Source organism: Callithrix jacchus, chromosome 15 (assembly GCF_049354715.1).
Source record: "Callithrix jacchus isolate 240 chromosome 15, calJac240_pri, whole genome shotgun sequence".
NCBI lineage: Eukaryota > Metazoa > Chordata > Mammalia > Primates > Cebidae > Callithrix > Callithrix jacchus.
This window is the reverse complement of record NC_133516.1, coordinates 42321989-42341846: the sequence shown is the minus strand read 5'-3', so window position 1 is coordinate 42341846 and position 19858 is coordinate 42321989. Positions and strand designations below refer to the sequence as shown.

At 39.1% G+C, this 19858-nt stretch overlaps 1 protein-coding gene across 42 annotated transcripts in view; it reads left to right on the top strand.

Annotated features, from left to right (window-relative positions):
• Positions 1–19858, top strand: part of FHIT (fragile histidine triad diadenosine triphosphatase) — a 1534178-nt gene that overhangs the window by 669555 nt on the left and 844765 nt on the right. For 32 of the 42 annotated variants that reach the window (XM_078351368.1, XM_078351371.1, XM_054246241.2 and 29 more), the window contains one exon: positions 5468–5578. In XM_078351368.1, the coding sequence (XP_078207494.1) occupies positions 5468–5578 (111 nt within the window). Of the gene's footprint in view, positions 1–5465 lie in introns of those variants that run through there. The other 10 variants (XM_054246236.2, XM_054246237.2, XM_054246238.2 and 7 more) reach the window with 3 other exon arrangements.

Genomic DNA, 19858 nt, shown 5'->3' with positions numbered 1-19858 from the left:
AGGGACATGGATGAATCTGGAAACCATCATTCTCAGCAGACTGACAAAAGAACAGAAAACCAAACACCGCATATTATCACTCATAGGCAGGTGTTGAACAATTAGAACACGTGGACACAGGGAGGGGAGCATGACATACAGTGGTCAGTTGGGGGAGTCTCGGGGAGGGACAGCAGGGGATGGGGAGGGTTAGGAGGGTTAATAAGGGGAGAAATATCAGATATAGGTGATGGAGGGATGAAGGCAGCAAACCAGCTTGCCATGTATGTACTCATGCAACAGTTCTGTATGATCTGCACATGTACCCCAGAACCTAAAGTACAATTAACAAAATAACAAATAAAAATCTAGAGCAGACATGATTTGTAATAGAAAAAAATATAAAGTTTAACCTCAGCCCTCTTAAGGAATAAGACAAGGATGCCTATATTACTTCTGCTTCTCAACACTTTAGGAGATACCTGACCACAATAAGACAAACAAAAAATAGGAAAATTGCAATGAAAGATATGTTTGTCATTATTTCTAAGTGAAATCATAGATATAATAACAAAGAGAATCAGCAGCAACCATTGGAAGCAATGCAAGAGTTCAGCTAGATTGCCAGCCATAAGAACATATAAAAATCAATAGCTTTTTGCTATATTGGGAGTAATTAATTATAAACTATGACAATAATAAGATGCCATTTATAATAGTGACATAAACTAAAAGCTATCTAGGAATAAATCTAAGAGAATGCATAAAACATATAAGGGAAATTTAAAACTCTATTATAAGAGTTTTATTATGGTATTAGAGAACATAAATGCAGCATTCATAAATGACTTCATTGAATATTGTGAGATGCCACATTCCCTCAGAAAATTTAAATTCATTCTGATCAACATCTAAGAAAGAATTTTTTTTTAAAGGGGCAGAGTTGAGGCTTAAATTTATATGAGATAATAAATACAGAAAGAGGATCTCTGTTTTCTTAAGACATTAACAGTATACAGCAGAAGTTGGCAAATTCGACCAATAAACCAAATCTGGGCTGCTGTCTGTTTTTTCAAATAACATTTTACTGGTACAAAGCCACACCTACTCATGCTGCTTTCATGCTGCCGTGACAAAGTTGAGTAATTGTAGCAGACACTGCAGCCTGCTGTGTCTGGTCCTTTACACACACAAAAAAGTGTGACCTCTGTTCTATAGCATCTGGCTCTGAAGCAGAATAGATGGGAGTCTAGACTTATTCCTGTGTATAATATGGGAACTTAGTGTAATCATTCCCAGGAATTGGTACTAGGAAAATTGGCTCACAAAAAAAGAAAAAATGAATCTGTTTCTGTATTTCATACTATAAACAAAGCTCCAAGTGGAGTAAACAGCTAAATGTTAAGAATGAAAATATAAAGTTGATAGAAGAAAATAGAGGAATATGTATATATTTGCAACCTTATGGTAAAGAGGGATTTGTTCTGTGAGATTTGCAGAGCACAAACTATAAAAAGAAAATTGATGGATTTGGAATACATCAAAATGAATGATTTCTGTTCAATGGAGGGGACAATAGAGAAATTAACAGATGGTGAAAATATAATTATAGTGTTTAATAGACCATGATCAATGTTTAGAACATACAAGGGACTCTAGAAAATTAGAAAATGGAAGGGAGGAGAGCAATATAAAAGAGGACAAAGTATATGAATTGGCAATTCATAGAAGGAGAAACATGCATATACACACATATCACTGTTAGAGACAAGTGAAGTAAAAGGAAGAGACGGCATATTACCATTCAATAATTAAAAGCTTGGAAAGCAGGAAGTACCCTATCAAGTGGTGGTAAGGATGTAGGGAATTAGAAATCCTCACGTATTGCTGCTGGGTGGGCATGCAAGCCAGTGCATATATTTTAGAAAATCTAAGTAAATATATGACCTGAATCCTACCAATGGGATGCTAGGATAGGAATCCAGGGAAACATGTATGAGAATGGTAGCCACAGTGTAGGAAGTAAAAGGTTGTAATCAAGCTAGCTGTGTAGTACTAGAGGAATGAACAGGGAATACCACAGTGAATGCAGTGAGAAGGAATTGTTTATAGCAACATGAATGAGTTTCTAAAACAATGTTGAGAGAATACGGAAGAATCGGATATAAAACCTGCAATTTATATACAAATTTTAAAACTATATATAAGGGCCCAATATGTTTTTGACAAAATGTGTGTATACAAACATGTAAAGAGGATTCTGAATAATACATTAATTATGAAAAAGTGAATTCCTCTGGTGGGAAGGAAGGAATGGGACTGGACATAGAGGAAAAGTAGGAAAATAAGAAAAGTAAAAACAAAAAGAGCCTTTCATGGGCTCATAATAATAGTAGCTAATTGACTAGAGCCTGTACTAAGTCAACTCTGTTCCATTATCCTGAAAGGAAAACAAACTTCAGGGACATGACTTCTTCCTGGAATGCTAGATCCAAGTGCTTAAACAGTGTCATCAGGCATGCGTCTCTATGTCTTCAGTGTCTTTGCCTCCGTGTTGGCCTTCATATCAAGCCAACTCTTTTTAGGAAAACTCATAGCTGTTTCAGGTTCATAGTCTACCAGCTTGACAATCAGCTGAAAGAAAGTGGCCTTGTTACTATCAGCAGTATTCCTTGGAAGAATGTCCTTGCCTTTGATTGGATCATTTGGGGTCCTGTGTCCACTTCCAAACCAATCATATGTCAAAGGACTATGGGTGCCGGGGTTACTTTCCCATCCCCCGAACCCAGTAGTAGGAATTGTCCCACATACTTAATATGGTGGGGTGTTATAAAAAGCAAAATCAAAGTAGTGTGGCTAAGATTACAGGAAGCAGATTCAGAGGAGGGAAATAACCACAGGTCACTTGAATCAGTGCTATTTGTAGAATGGTTGATGTGGTTTGCTGTGTTTATTCTAGAAAAACAAGGAAAAATGAAGAATAGCTAACCCCAAATATCTGAAGCACTGTCACTTGCATGATACTTGTTTTATATGATCCCAAGCAATAAAGCCATGAAAAACAGATAGACTTGGTGTGAAGAGCACCTGTGTTATCTGTAGAGTTGACTGTCTTAGGAGGAATGGGTAGTGAACTTCCCATCGCTGGATGTATTCAAGCATATGCTAGCTAGCCATTTGGCAGGAATTCTGTAGGAAATGGCCCAAGGATTGGAAGGATAGTTGGGTTTGATCAGTGGTTCTGAATCAGTTGGACAGATGTGGAAGTCCTGATTGCTGGGCCCAAAGTTTCTGGTTCAGTAGGTCCGAGGTGAGGCCTCAAAATTTGCATTTCTAATAAGTTCCCAACCGATGCTGATGCTATTGTCAAGGGACCTCACCTTGAGAACTACTGGGCTGGATGATTTTCAACATCTTTACTGACCCTTCAGTTTTAATGAGCACTCATTGTAAATGTTCTAAGAAGCAGTATCTGTATCACCAGGGCAAACCTTCCCATCTTATTTTTTTAATACCTGAACTGTGTAAAGTTCTGGCTATGGCGTGCTTCCACAGTAAATGACATTTGCACAGCTCTATGTTTTGTGTGTCATTGAGAATATTAGAATCATTAAACAATCATGCATTATTCATGTGCTTTATAAAATAGTCTAAGGAAAAAAATACACTCAACAGGTTTTTCTTCTGCTTTCACACAACAACAATCAACAGTGAATACTACTGTGACCAAGTATGTGGGGGCTTTTTCCCCCAAAACATGAAGCGTTGGACTCCAGCTGGATGTCCTCTGATTCAATTCAGTAGAATTTGGATGTTATTTACCTGGAGATAGCCTCAGATCCCACAGGTTGAGGGCTCCGTGCCATGAGACTGGCCCCTGATTTTCAGACACCAGCCGCAAGTCTGGGTCTCTGGAACTTACGACTGACTATAAAGGACCCCGTGGTCCTTTCTTTGAGTTCAATCAATGTGCTTGAGTAGCTCAAAGAATTCAGGGAAATACTTAAGTTTACCAGTTTATTACAGCAAACGTTACAAAGGATGCTGATGAAAAGATACATAAGGTGAGGTATGGGGAAAGGAGCATGGAGCTTCTATGCTCTCCTAGGATGACTCATCTTCCAGGAACCTCCATGCGTTCGGCTATCCAGAAGCTCCCTAAACTTGTTCTTTTGAGTTTTTACAGAAGCTTCATTATGTAAGCATGACTGATTAAACCATTGATCACTGGTGATCAATTTGACCTTCATCCCCTCTGTTCTCCTGGGAGACTGAGGAGTGGGGCTGAAAGTTCCAGCCTTGTTATCCTGCCTTGGTCCTCCTTGAGACCAGCCCCATTCTGAAGCAACCTAGACTCTTAGAGGCTGCGCCACCAGTCAATCATTAGCATACAAAAAGTCATCACTTTGGAGTTTCTACAGATTTTAGGAGTTGCATGCCTGGAAATGGGGTTAAAAAACAAATATATATTTTATAGTTTCACACATAGCCCACTCTTTTCTAATTTCATCCTTTTTAAAATCCTTTCTCTGTTTTTCTATAGACTGATCCATGTTCATCAGTTTAGTACTAGGCTGTTGCCAAATTAGAAAAATGAAGTAGTTTTCTAGGGCTGGTGCTTCCTACTCATTCACAAAGTAACTTTGTCATATGTTGGCATTTATCTGATTGAAAAGTCATTCCTTGGTGCTAGATGGATTTGGCTTATCTTAGCTGCGCCATGTGCCAAATTCCTTTCAGCCTCCGTCCCCTGCGTCCCCACCCTCCCCCCACCCCATGGCTTTCCCTCAAAAGGAGGACTCAGAATATTTCAGGTACCTTGCTGCTTTGTGGTTCTATCACAGCCAGGAATTATTCTAGTTTTGAACTCCATTTTGGTTCTTCCTTCTTTTTTAAGAATTTTTTTTTCTCCTTAATTTTGGAGTTTTTACTAGATAGTTCTCTGGCAGTACTCATGTTTTGTAATTGTAGGTGAGGACAGACAGTGTTTGTATTTGTTCTAAATTGCTATTATATGAATAAAAATAAAACCATTTGAGAGAAGCATTTAAGAATTATAAGATTTATAGTTAATACTTAATGAAAATTTTCAGCTTAGCAGAGATGATAAAATAGAAGGGTAAAAATAAGTATCTGACAAATAGGACCTTGTGGATTTGAGTTAAGGTGGCACTGTGAAGTGCCGAGGGAGTAAAGGGGAAAGGCTGTTTTGTGGTCCATGTGCAAACTTCTGCTTGAAAATGACTAACTCTAATCAGGGATTAGATTAGAGAGAATACCTCTGCTGGTAGGTAGAATAGGAGTATTCTAGGAAGACTTGCCCAGAATGCACCTTGGTGAGCATTCAATGAGGAACAATTTCAGTGGCATCCTCTCTGCAACTACGAATCTGTAGTAATGAAATTTGCTTCTCTAAGGTGGTATATGAACTGAGTTTCTCATTTAAATTTTATAACTGTCCATTGTTTTTTCTTTTGGACTTCAACAGTTGACGAAATGTCGTTCAGATTCGGCCAACATCTCATCAAGCCTTCTGTGGTGTTTCTCAAAACGGAACTGTCTTTCGCTCTTGTGAATAGGAAACCTGTGGTACCAGGACGTATCCTTTTTTGTTTTTTGGAGAGAAAAAATAAAAATCCTCTGAGCCTAACCAGCCAAATGAATATAAATACAAGATTGGTCTCCAGTCTGTCCCAAAAGGTAAGTAAAGAATCTATCTCCCTCCCACTTTGGAGACACCAGGTAAGATGTTACTCACATTTATTCTGAATCCAGTTGGTGGCACCAGTAATATGCTTGATCAATGTTGCAGAACTTCTGAAGGGAGTTGCTTAGCAACCGTGGCTTTGGAGGTGAATTTTTGCTTGACCTTTTCACTACCATAGCTGAGTAAATAAATAGGTACTTCTAAAATGGGCCCAATGAATATCACGGGCACTTGGTTTTCAGCTTGTCTGTTGTGAATTTTAATAGATTGGGTGGTGCGTTAGTGATGTGGAAGTAAGATATGTGAGGATTTGAGACTGACTTTGTTGCTTTACCTCTTGGAGATCATTCAAGTTGTGCATTTTAATTAAATTTATACATGTAAATATACTTACTTTTTAAATAAAATATTGGGACCTGAAATAGCATTTTCTCTTGGGAAAAATATCAGCTTGTAGATCATTGGCCGGTGTCATTGGTGGTAGAGTTGTTTTATTTCCCTGGAACTATTGAGTTGTAGTCTTTCCTCCTATAGACTTCAGTAGGAGCTTTATTCTTTTGCAGTTGGAATAACAAGTATTGGTGAAATGCTTGGGGAGTTATTTTTACGTTGGTGAAAGTATCACCCCTGATTGTGTGCATATGAATTTTGTACTGACTCTTCAGGATGTTTTTTTTCCTTTCCCCCTTAAGTTAGTTTACTATGCAGAAGGCAACAGAATAAAATTTGATATTTTCAGATAATAAGTATTTTCCACACCGAGACATGATTTTTCTTTAAAATGAATTGCTTAGTAGTTCTGAATGTACAAATATGCCAAGAGGTTTTTCAGAGTAAGTTACATTTTTTTTTTTGCAGTGAAAATATTGAGAGTGCTTGAGAACTTTATGGATAATCTTCCTTCTTAGCCATATAAATATTGTATGCTGAAAAAAAATATGAATAAGAAAAACATGCACCAAAAGATAATTGTGATTGTGTTATAGACTCCCAAATTTCTGGAATGAAAATTCTAGCCAAATAAATTGTAAATTTTTCTTAATATTTAAAAATCTTCTTTTAAATGTATGAAATGAGTCTAAAAGGAAACTATTTTCTTCTGTTAATTGAAAAAAGTACTAGAATGATTTAGAATGTCCCTAGAAGACAGAACAATTTAAGTTTAATGCTAATTTTCTATTGAATTCTTTTAAAAGACTGGAATTTCTTGGAATAACAAACATTTTATTTTGTTGTAAGTTTGTGGTGGGCTTTTTCCTTTGGGATTTTTTTTTTTAAAGCAAAATGTCTGTAAACTCAGTTGTCAAAAGAATATGGTTTAAATGCCATCTCTTTCTAGGTGCCAGCCTTAATTGACTTTGAGAAAAGAAATAAAGGGACCTGGGATGACAATGTGAATTTAGACAAACAGATCTTAATTCCTTGGACTATGAAAATGAGAGGTCATAGAGATGCACCACTTTTTTTTCTTTTTCTTTTGAGGCAGAGTCTCGCTCTGTAGCCCAGGCTAGATTGCAGTGGCACGATCTTGGCTCAGTAAAACCTCTGCCTCCCAAGTTCGAGTGATTCTCATGCCACAGCTGTCCAAGTAGCTGGGCCTACAGGCAGGCACTACCACACTGGGCTAATTTTCATATATTTAGTAGAGACAGGGTTTTGCCACGTTGGCCCCTTTTGAAGGTGGTTAATAATGGTATGAACTTTGCTTTGTAATTTTTTAACTCATATCTTGAGAGTAACTTGATATTTCAGACTTTTAACAGACTCAGAAAATGTGATGTAAAACCGGGGCATATATAAGTTTGGACTCAATAATTATGTGGAAATATCTGTGTCTAGGAAAATATCCGTAGTGAATAGTGAGTAAGCAGTGATTGACAACTCGTTTCTTTATGGATGTGGCACTGGTGTTGCCATTTGGGAAATGAACCCTGATCAGTTACTATATATCTAAGTAAAGACCAAGGGCTTGGAGAATATTTTATTAAAATTAACAAACTTCAGTTTGTTTGGAAGGTAGTAAGAAGGATCCAACCCTTTCTGATTACAAGAACAGTGAGAACTAGAACATTTTAAAAATCGGTATATTCTGTAAGGCTAATTCACATCTGCAGTGTTTAAAACAGTGTCTGGGCCAGTAGATAATGTATTCTATGTGATGATTTTGTAACTTTTTATTTTACTTTACCTTTATAAACTCTGCCATGTTACAACTGGGAGATGCATCTTAATGAGGTACTCATTTGCTTGCAGAAACTATAGTCTTTTGTCCTGAGATTTGAGGATAGAAGATATGGTTAGCTCTGCCCACTGACATTTCCTAAACGGTGAGATGTCTGGAGTGAGCTTTTGTTGTCCTCCAGTGTTCTATCCTGCCTGCCCTAGTGTAGCCCTTAGGTGTGGTTCATCTCTCCGCCTCTGGACTTTTCCAACCCAGCCTATAACTCACTCTAAACCACAGCCCTGACCTCTCTTCCCTTGTTAATAAACCAATAAAGAAGATCTAATTTTCGAGGCTAAAATCCAAACTCCTTAGAATAGTTTTTAAGAATCTTCATTGTACTGGGTCATTCTCCCCTCTTTCCAGCTATTTCCTGAATATGTGTCATACTATTCCTTTACCATACTTTATATCCTGCCTCTCACCTCAACTGGAGGTGCTCCCCATCCTTTTCATTTCAACTGAAGTTCTTTGATAACTGTCCCACCCTCTTAGAGAAAACAACAACAACAGAAAAGAAAATATCTGTCCTCTTTGTTGGTGACACTCACTTCCTTATTCATCAACTTCCATGTTGATTCATTCAGTACTTTATTATTGAGTTCATACTCTGTTCCAGGTACCATACAGCCCAGTCTGCCTCATATCCAAAGTATGTGCATCCCTGTTTCTCTATGCACTGTCTTTCCTTCCTATGGGCAGGACCTGCTCTTGCACATCTCTATTTTTCTTAGCACCCAAATGTACTATGTTGACTGAATTTAAAGTGAAACTGGAAACATCAGGAGCATATGCGTTTCTCCAGGTAACAAAATGGGGAAGCAAGGGTGTGCTGAAATCCCACCTCTTCCCTATTTCTATGCACAAAGCCAAGTCTCGTCACCACTTTTTTCCAGATGTTTTAGTATCATGTCCAAGCTATATTTTCCCAGCTCTCCTTTGTCCGTTACAATTCTGTTTACAAGTGCGTGAGTGTAGGGAGTTAAGTCTAAAAGCAGTGAATGAGTTGATGGCAGATGGGAAAAGATTCTTTGCCATTTCTTAACATGTTAATTTGTGAATGGACCAATCTGTGTTTTAAGGGCAGTGTATTGGCATTTTCATGTAAAATGGAACATTTTCTTTGTATGTTTGATGAATTCTTCTTAAAAATGGTATTCAGGTGCCCTTTGGGGTGTGTGCCATTCATGAGAGGCTCGTAAATGTCATCTTTGAACTTGTGTCTCTTCTAACATTTTGCTGCCCCCACCCCAACACTTATTTCTTATGGCTCTGCTCACTGACTTTTTCATAGCTTTCAGAGGAAGAAAAAGAACTGTCAAATCAGGGGCCAAAGATACTCTTTTGAAGCAGGATGATTTGCTTCATTCTCGATATAGCTACTTCAGTCTCTCCTTGTCCCCACCTGAAGCAAACACTTCTGGTCCGTGCCAACACTGTTTAAATACTGTTGAATATGCTTTGACTTCTGTGGTGTAATGCTTAGAAGAATATGTCAGAATGTCTTTAATCCATTAATTTCTTGTTACTGGAAACTGCTTTTCAGAATTTCTTGGTGATAGAATCATTTTGGAGAGTACGCATTCAGAATTCTGCGGCAAACATATTATTGATGTGTCTCAGTGCAGCCCAGCTATTGTTCACGGCTTAAATAAATTTGAACCATTACGGTTAATACTTCTCCTTACCCCCTCCCTTTGCTTTGTTCTGTGTCTATCTTCTTGAATTGAGCATGAAAACGAATTTAAACATTAGTGGTATCCATTTGAGGACTGGGGCTTTTATTGTAAATAAAATTACTCATTTGTTATGTTCTGTTGTTTTCAGCAGAGAGTGTATTGATCTCTGCATTGCTATTCTGAATGGCATAAGGAGCTGCAACATGAGGGAGACACAGCAACATTTGTGGATGGATTGAACAGGGTGTGTAATGACAGAAACCTTGCCCACTGGTCATACTACATTCTACAAATCATTCATCAACAGTTTATTGAATCAGTTATTAAAAAGAGCAGATTTTTCCAAACAAGACCATCACACACAGAATGTTATCACGCCCAAACAACATTAGGATGATGCATGGAGGGACAGCCTTACAAAGTGTATTTGTCAGAGAATTAGACTAGGTAACTTAAAGGACATGTTCTGCTGACACATTAGAAATAAAAAGTTTGCTACAATGCACACCGTGCTCTAAGATCCAACTTTGAAAGGTAAAAAAGAAAACTCTGACAAATGTATTTTAATACGGAATATTAACTTTCCAAAGAGCAATGTTAAGTTTCCCCAGTTTTCAGACAGTTACCATATTGATCGCTCCTGAAATAAGTAGACAAATAATAAAAATAGCTTCATTACTTAACAGTGATTCTTACAGAATAAATGCTATAGATAAAAGCGCCCTTTTAGTCCTCCCATAAAAATCAGAAATATTTGTCATTTCCTCAGTAGGTTGTAATCTTGTGAATTCATTTAATTGTTCAGGAAACTGCAGTTATTAGTGATCTTTCATTTCTCTGAAGAGTTTCTTTTTAAACCTTCCTGTATGAGTAAAATGAGCACAAGCACTATTTTAATATCTTTATTGCTAAAGATAGGTTTTTGCTCTTAAAATTGCCCTAAGCACATGTCTTGTCTTTGCTCTGTGCGTGCTTGTTATATATTAGCCAGCTTAGAAGCTTTTGGAGAAATATTCAAAGATAATGTTGCTGTCAGTTGTAATGGGGCAAGTTGGTTTTCTTGTGGTCACGTGCTTTTTTTTTGTTTTTGTTTTTTTGAGACGGAGTTTCGCTCTTGTTACCCAGGCAGGAGTGCAATGGCGCGATCTCGGCTCACCGCAACCTCTGCCTCCTGGGTTCAGGCAATTCTCCTGCCTCAGCCTCCTGAGTAGCTGGGATTACAGGCATGTGCCACCATGCCCAGCTAATTTTTTTGTATTTTTAGTAGAGATGGGGTTTCACTATGTTGACCAGGATGGTCTCGATCTGTTGACCTCGGGATCCACCCACCTCGGCCTCCCAAAGTGCTGGGATTACAGGCTTGAGCCACCGCGCCTGGCCCTTTTTTTCTTGACTTCATTTGGCAGATTATTGTGTTCAAAGACATTGTTCAGTTGGAGCTTTCTTTTTTCTACTTCTATGGAAAAACTTTCCATATGAATGTATGTCTACCCTTGTGTTATAAAAGTACATGGCCATCAACGTGAAGCGGCTTCTGATGGCATTGGACAATGGGAACAAAGGAAATTATTGGATGCTTTCATCATTCTAAGTTGACCAACACCTTTTTTCAGTGTCTAAAATCTGCCACAGAGAATCTTGCCGACTCCCATTGTAAGACAAACTTGGTATTACATTATGTGACCATCATCCATCTTGACTCGCCATTTAAAGAATTGCAATGTAGAAACAAATACATTTTGTCTCATATTCCAGCCGATCCATTGGTGGTGAGCTGCCAAGGTTGAGAAGGACTCAAGCTGCACAAAGGGTCAGCAGGCAGTAACTGTCATGGGCACCAGAGGGGAAGGGGAAGCCCTCCTTACTAGTTACCTCCTCTCCCAAGTTTATTTTTTGTTCCTGACTGACATCTTTATTTTTTATCATAGACAGAATGATGGATTGTTGGTACCCAACACTGAAGGAATTAAGCAGGTACTTTGTATGTGTGCAAGGAAGGTTTGAAATTGGATGGAGAAAAATGTGTGGACTTTGTGCACTTTGCCCTGGCACCTTCAAAATGAAGGTGACATACCCATGAAACATTGTGCCTGAGGCATGTATATGTTGGTCTCTAGACCTCATATAGGCTACTTCCTTCTATTTGCCTTCTCTTCCTCTCGACTGTCCTGGCTCCTTGCTGCCTGCTCTCTGGTGAGGATATGCACATATGGAGTAGCCTGTGGTCCACCAGGTCCCTGTTGCTTAAATACGTGGTTTTAACTGTCTTTCCTTGATCTTGGCCTGTCTTCCATACTAGAGTTTATCTTTTAGCCCCAGACCCTGCTGTGAATGGGATGGGATGGGCTGGCCTAACCTGATTATGCACATTCAAGGAGAAAAATTCAACCAGCATTTCGATCAGGACCTTTAGCAATTTCTCAGAATTGCACAAAGGCTATAGAATCACTTCTACACTAGAAAAATATATCTTTACAGTCTGCCGATATATACAGAATATAATTCTGTTAATGTGTGTTTACATCCAGGGAGAGGGATATTAGGGATGTACTTTCTCCAATTCTAGCAAATTGTAGAATTAGAATTATATGTATCAAGATAACACTTTGAATATTTCTCATATTAATTGCTGTCATAGATATCCTGTAATGTGGAAAGCTGTTCACCATTTCTGTTTATTTTTACAGTAACTTTTTCAGGTAGTTTTTAACTGCCATGGTTAACAATTACTGAACTCTGTTCATTATATTCTGGGCATATTTTTGACCTGCTTTCCATGCAAGTCATCAGATTTTAAGCAACAGGAAAAGACTGGTCATGGTGTTGCTGGCTTTGCACTTGTTAAGGAATATAATTAGAAGTAATGAACAGAATAATAATACATCATTATTTAGAAGAAGTGTCATGTAATTAACTCAAATAGTGCAAAATATATCCTAATTTCCATTTGGAATGAAAATAGATTTGTTTGAACATCAGTAGTTACTGATTCTTCTATATTTTCATGCACATATCCAAATTGTTAACATCTACTGAGTACATATACATGGATTTTTTTATAACACAGTGAGTCGAGATAGCTTTCTTCTCCTAATAGTCTTATGTATATTCCTTATTTTTATTATAGATATATAATTTGTATATGTGTTCATCAACTCTTAGAATTAGCAGAATTAATTTATATTTATTGCAAATTAATGATCTAATTTATTTACTTAGCTGCCATTTCCTTTCTCAAACTAATTAACTGAAAAAATAACCATAAATTTGCAAACAGCTTCTGGGCACAAATCCTAAATTGGACTTATCCTTAAAAACCTCTACAGTACTAGTTTGCAATCTAAACTATCTGTGAGATTTCTACTCACAGGATTTAAATATATTTCAGGAGCCTTGGTTTAGCATCTATCTATCCACAGTTGGGGTCAGGATATGGGTGGATACGTCTTAGACAGTGGAGTTATGTTTATGTGTAACAATTAGCATGACACATGGTACCGACCAATGTCAAAGGTGGCCTCTGAAAGCTCTCTGCTGTGCCAGACATCAGCCTATTAATTTCTGCATTGTGGGGAGGTCTGGAGAGTCCCAGGGGAGGAAGCAAAGAGGTGGTGAGCAGCATGCAAGGGTAATAAGTAATACTTCCATATTTCAGTATGTTAATAACAGGAATGGACATGCCAGTGCACATAGTCTCAGTAACAGCCCAGATTTTAAAGAGAGAAAAACAGGTGGAATAAGCAACCTTATATCCTTAAGATTAAGCATGTTCTTTGTTCTTCAAGGCCATTAAGTCAAGCATAGTTGTAGATTTGCTGATGATTTAAAACCAGCAGAAGTCTTTCTTGATATCGGATGGTCATCTTTCTCACACTGAATTTAGAACCTCCTAACACTGATTGAGGGGAAAGCTCAGCTGTAGCATGGAGGATACTGAGGCAATGTTCTTCCTTTCTTTCCCTTTTGTATTGTATGTTGGGGTAGCTATGGCAGTGGAGAGTATATTTTTACAAATATAACTGACATCTTACATTAAAACAATATTTTAACTTAACTTAAATAATATTTTATGACTAGCAATGCGTTGTTGGGATCAATACATTGTTTTAGCCAGGCACAGTGGTGTGTCCCTATAATCCCAGAGTTTTGGGAGGCTGAGGTGGGAGGATCACTTGAGGTCAGGAGTCTGAGACCAGCCTGAGCAGCACAGCTAGACCCTTTTCTACAAGAAGAAAAATGTATTTGCTAGGTGTGATAGCATGCATCTGTAGTCCTAATTATTTGGGAATCTGAGATAGAAGGATTGCTTTAGCCCAGGAGTTCAAGGTTATTTTAAGCTGTGGTTGTACTAGCCTGGGCAACAGAGCAAGAAACTTTCGGAAACAACAATTATTTTATCCTCATTGGCCTATGAGCAGTTTGGATGGGAAAGCTGAGGCACAGACCAGTAGTGGCTCTAGTTCATGGGAGTCTGGACTTTACCCAGGACTCTTGATTCACGTTCCATTGTTCATTTTACCCTCACCAGTTGCCTTCACATGTGCTACACATATCTACGTAGTGTAGGGTGGGCATCCTCAGAAGTTACTCTTCCTTGAACTGAAACCTTTCCCATTAGCCCCACTTTCTAGTGGTATATCTTCCTAAATATTCACTCTGCCTTTTATATTTTATGGGCATTTTGCTGCTTGTAGCTTTATTATTTTACGGTAAGCTTCATTATCATTTAAGAATATGACCAACTTAAGTGACTTCTGAAAATCTAGAAGGTTTAAGCTTTGCTCTCCAGTGCCGTCTACATGGGGCCAGGCAGTTTAGCTTGGCTAGCAGCATAATTTGCTCTGAGATAAAATGAGTCCAGGAGGAGCTACATTTATGTGGCTCTCCAATTTTTCTCTTTTCTGATAGGTTTCAAAATGCCTAACGTTATCAAGAGTTCTTTTTATCTTTAAGATCAATTTCCAGTTCAAGAGATTTGTGTGCTAACATTTTTAAAGTAAGCCATGATACCCTTCCATTCACCAAAGATGATTGCTTTAGTAGTTGCTCAATAAGATGTGTCAGGATAAAAATAATTCCACAGGAATTACATTACAATCTAGTGTTTCACGTGCAGAAGCCCAGAATACTACTTAGTATTTTCTATTCTGTTTAGGGACCAAATAATCCTAGAAGCCATCTCTCATGGAGCCATATCTGCAGTAATGTAATTGAAGTTCAGGAGTGCAGCAGATGTTGAAAGAAACTTTCCTTATTGCCCTGGAATAAACAGTGAAAGCCTAAACAGGAAGGCTGACATTTGGGGACAGACATTCCCCACATCCACATTACTGAGAGGCAGCAGCAGAACCATTTCTACCTCACTGAACTGTACCTCCACACCCCCAAACTGCAAAGGGAGAGGATTCGTGAGGGCCAAGATCGACAGTTGAAATGAGGAGTGCTGAGATGCTTGCTTCTTCTTCTCTCTTCTGGAGTAATTACTCCTACTGCCTTGAAAGTCATGCCCCTCAGAGGGGTGTTTTCCACAAAATGTCACTGGCATCTTGTTCCCCGTCTTGTTGCTACAAAGCTGTAGAATAGCAGGCTGACACAGGCACTGTCGTGAGATGGGAGTGCAGGGAGGTACAATTGCTTTTGGAGTGCTTCCCATGTGCTCCGTGGAGTTTGGGATTGCACATGAGTGTACAAGTGTGCTTGCTTCTTGTTTGCATATTTCTGAATGTAGGGTGGAGCAGGGAGGCTTGTTGGAGAGGCCTGTAGTAGCAGAGCAAGAAGTCACTGAAGAGGAGTAGTGTTCCTGGGAAAAAGATGAAAACAACTTTTCTCCACTATCCCACCTTTTGGGTAGCCCTTTGAAGAAGCACAGATGTACTGACCTCAGCAGGTCCCCTGGTTCCTGCATATGACTGTGAATATCAGAGTAGCTGGCAGGTACCACTAAGTTGCTCAGGTAGGTGCTGGGCCAACTGAGGTCCTGGCCTACCAAGAGAGGGGATTGGGTCATGGAACACCAGGAGACCTAAAAAGGAGACATGACTGTCCTTTTGTAAACGGATTCACAGAAACAAATGGGGATAAAACTTTACTACCTTGCTGGAGAAAGCATGTCTCTTAATTCAACAATGCAGAGATTACCGTATTTGCAGAGGCTCCCAGCAGATGGAACTTGGAACTAGACCAGGGACACTTACCTGTCACTTTTTTTTTTTTTTTTGTCTTTGTGTGTATGTTTTGTGTTTGTGTTTTTGAGACAGGGTCTCACTCTGTCACCCAGGCTGTTATAAAGTGGCACAACCTTAGCTCACCGCAGCCTTGAGCTCCAGAACTCAAGTGATCTTCTCACCTCAGCCTCCTGAGCAGCTGGGGCTACAGGTTTGGGCCACCACATCCAGCCAATTTTTGTATTTTTTGTAGAGATGAGGTTTTGCCATGTTGCCCAGGCTAATCTCACACTCTTGAGCTCAAACAATCAACCTCGGCCTTCCCAAGTGCTGGAATTACAGGCATGCGCCACAGCACTAGTCACCTGTCACCTGTCACCTGTTGACAGGCAACTTGTTACCTAAGACCACTAGTCTTAGGTAACATTAATGCTAGCATAGCTTACCCTCACTATGGCGGGAACATTTGTAGAGAGCTGTAAGTAATAAAAGTTGCATCTCAAGTCTATGCTTGGTAGGATATAAAATTTTAATAGAACCAAGACTAGAGTTTTAAAATGGAGAGATTTATAATTATGGAAAGTGACTACAAAGTTATACATTCTGCCCAAGATACTGTTAAAGGGCCAGAAGGGGATTCAACATGGGGTGGCTGGAAAAGTGATGGCAAAGAATATAATGGTAATATATCTTTGTCCCACTAAGTTGGGATTCTTCAATTATTGTTTACAGAAAGCGATGATATAAATCTTAAATTTAAAAAAGGGTTGTCAGTCAACATCACATTAGGTAAATTGTGATTGCTTTAATTCTTAGAGTCAGAATCTTGCATATATTAGATGGTTGATAAATATTTATAAGAAATTTAATTTTGGTTCAAAACAGGATAGTTAGGTAAAGGAATATTCATTTAATTAGTAAACAAATATTTTCGGAAGGTCTGTATGACAGGTTCTTCTCATGTTGTTTTTCATTTCTGATCTAAATTTGGCATGCTCTTAAGCTGACAAGGTATCACTGTAAGGATTTAATGCTATTGGAAGTTTTCTGCGCAGCAGCAGCCAGAATGACATGTTGAATGTTTTTTTGCATGGTTTCAATGCTGAAGTTTTTTGCATGGCTGCAGCCTGTTAAACATGTTGAATCTATGTCACTTCTCCGATCATCCCCACAATGGCTTCCTACCTCGCTCTAACTAAAGCCGAAGTTATCACAGTGATTTACAAGGTTCCTGCTCGCACTCCTCCATCCACCCCCTGCCATCAACGATGGCCTTTTTGATTTCATCTCTTACTATGTTTCCTGTAGTGGCTTGAATGGGCATCTCTCAAAAGAAATGTCCATATCTCAAGTTTTGGAACTTGTGAATGCTACCTTATTGGGAAAGGGGTCTTTGTGGATGTGTGAGTTAAGTATCTCACCTGAGGTGGGGAGATCATCCTGGATTAGACAGGCAAATCCTATATCCAATGGCAGTTTCTGTGAAAGAGTGAGACAGGGAGCTTACATGGAGAAAAGGAGGACGCAACATGATCATGAAGGCAGACATCAGAGTGTTGTGGTCACAAGTCACAAGTCAAGGAATGCTGACAGCCATCAGAAGCTTGAGCAGCAGAGAGGGAGTGTGGCCCTGCTGACACCTGAATGTCACGCCGCTGGCCTCCAAAACCATGAGAGCATCAGTTGCTGTTGTTTTAAGCCATCAATTTATGGCAATTTTGTTACAGCAGCTACATGGAACTCCAAAACTCCCCACATTTACTCTGCTCCAACCACACTAGTCCTTGTTGTTCATTGAGCATTCTAAGCACACTGCTGCCTCCATAGCCCTTGAACCAGCAGCCGTTCGTTCTTTGTGGAATGCTACGTATGCCCTGTTCACTCAGCTCCTTCAGACCTCTATTCAATTTGTGCTGAAACGTCAGAGAATAGGCTTTCCCATTATCTTACTGCAAACTTCACCCCTCACCAATTGACATTGTTGCATTTATACACTAAATTACTGTACAATTTATTTGTGTGTGCGTGTCTCAGGCTGACTAGAATGTGAGCTCTGTGAGGGCAGGGATTATTCTCTGGTTTATTCATGAATGCATCCCCTCTGCCTGGACAATGCCAGGCTCACAGGAGGTGGTCAGTAAATATTTGTTAAATGAATATTTGCTCAATGAGTGACCCTGGTTGACCATGTTGGTTTTTTAGTTGTAAAGTAAAATAATGTGGTAAGTTCTCACACCATGCAGTACACTGCAGTGGTTAAGACAGTGTCAACCTGGATTTCTATGTACCTAACACACATGCACACATGCACACATGCTTGGCGACATAACTAATATTCCTCATTCCAAAGTGGCCTACTCTGAAAGAGAGAAGTAACAGGTAGTTTGAGCATGAAAAATACTCAACCCCTCCCATCCCCAGCACAGTTTTCATAGATTTCCGTGTGGATTCCAGCCAGGCTGATGAAATCGGCTCTTTCCTTGGCTGAGAGAAATTAACAGAAGGGTTTGATACCTCATCAGCTGGTGAGCTTTGATTTCCCAGGATTGTATTTGCCACTGTCTTGCCTTCCTCAGGAAGTCTAGAGCAGCTCTGTAAGAAATTTCTTTAGTGTAGTCACGTTTTTACAGGCTTATCATCTTGGCTTCTCATGCATACCGGTTGCCTTACATAACGTGCCCTTTTGTAGGTCTCTGTTTCTTTTCAGTGATCCCTTTGATTAAACCTTCTCCCAATGTATGATTTCTACAATAATCAAGGCCATTGCCATTAGACATTTTTAATTTGTTTCTTCATTTATTTCCTAGAATGTTTAAAAAATGATTCAAGGTGACTATGATATAGTAAGATTAAGTGATTTTTTTTCTAAAAAAGCAAACAACAAAATTCAAGAAGTAGTAAAAGAAAAGTAAGGTGGACCAAAAGTGAGGTTAGGACATCAAATAAATACATAATGTTTATATACCTGCTAGAGATAGTGTATGGTTTGGCTGTGTCTCCACCCAAATCTCATCTTGAATTGTAGCTCCCATAATTCCCATGTGTTATGTGAGGGACCCTGTGGGAGATAATTGAATGATGAAGGTGGTTTCCCCCATAGTGTTCTTGTTTTAATAATAAGTCTCACAAGATTGGCTCTTTTTATAAGGGCTTTCCCCTTTCACTTGGCTCTCATTTTTCCTTTTGCCTTCTGCCATGTAAGATGTGTCTTTTGCCTTCTGCCATGACTCTGAGGCCTCCCCAGCCATGCGTGAGTCCATTAAAACTCTTTTTCTTTATAAATTACCCAGTCTTGTGTATGTCTTTATCTAGCAGCATGAAAACAAACTAAAATAGATGGGTCACAAATTTGGCCCTGAACTTTCTAGCACCAATCTAAATAAGGAAAGAGTATCCATTCTCAAGGTAAAAATAGGCTGATTGTTCAGAAAAATGCAGAAATCTGCACAACACCAGAGATGAGTTACATTTTTTTGTGAATTCTTCCTCATGGAGATGATGCCAGACTGTGTAATTGACAGCCTCAAAACATCCTTCCAATGCACATGGAGGCTGTTTCTCAAAAATATGTTGTGCGTCTGGTATTTAACATCTCTACTACTCCTGCCAAATCTTGTCTGAACTGGGTGCAGTGAGCTCTCAGGTTTCCTTGTTTATCACTCCCCCAACTCCTCCATCCTCCAGTCTACCACTATGCGGCTGACATAGATTTTTAAAAATACAGAAACAAGGACAGGTTATTCCTTTGCATTAAGAATTTACAGTTATTTTTGGCTTGGTGTGGTGGCTCACACCTGTAATCCCAACACTTCGGAAGGTAAGGCAGGTGATCACTTGAGGTCAGAAGTTCGAAACCAGCCTGGCCAAAATGGTAAAATCTCATATCTATGAAAAATGCAAAAATTACCCAGGTGTCGTGGTGGGTACTTGTAATCCCAGCTTTTCAGGAGGCTGAGACACAAGAACTGCTTGAACCCAGCAGGGTGAAGGTTGCAGTGAGCTCAGATTGCTCCATTGCATTCCAGCCTGGGCAACAGAGTGAGGCTCTATTAAAAAAAAACAAACAAACAAACTTATGGTTGCTATTTCTTTCACTTAAAATAAAATC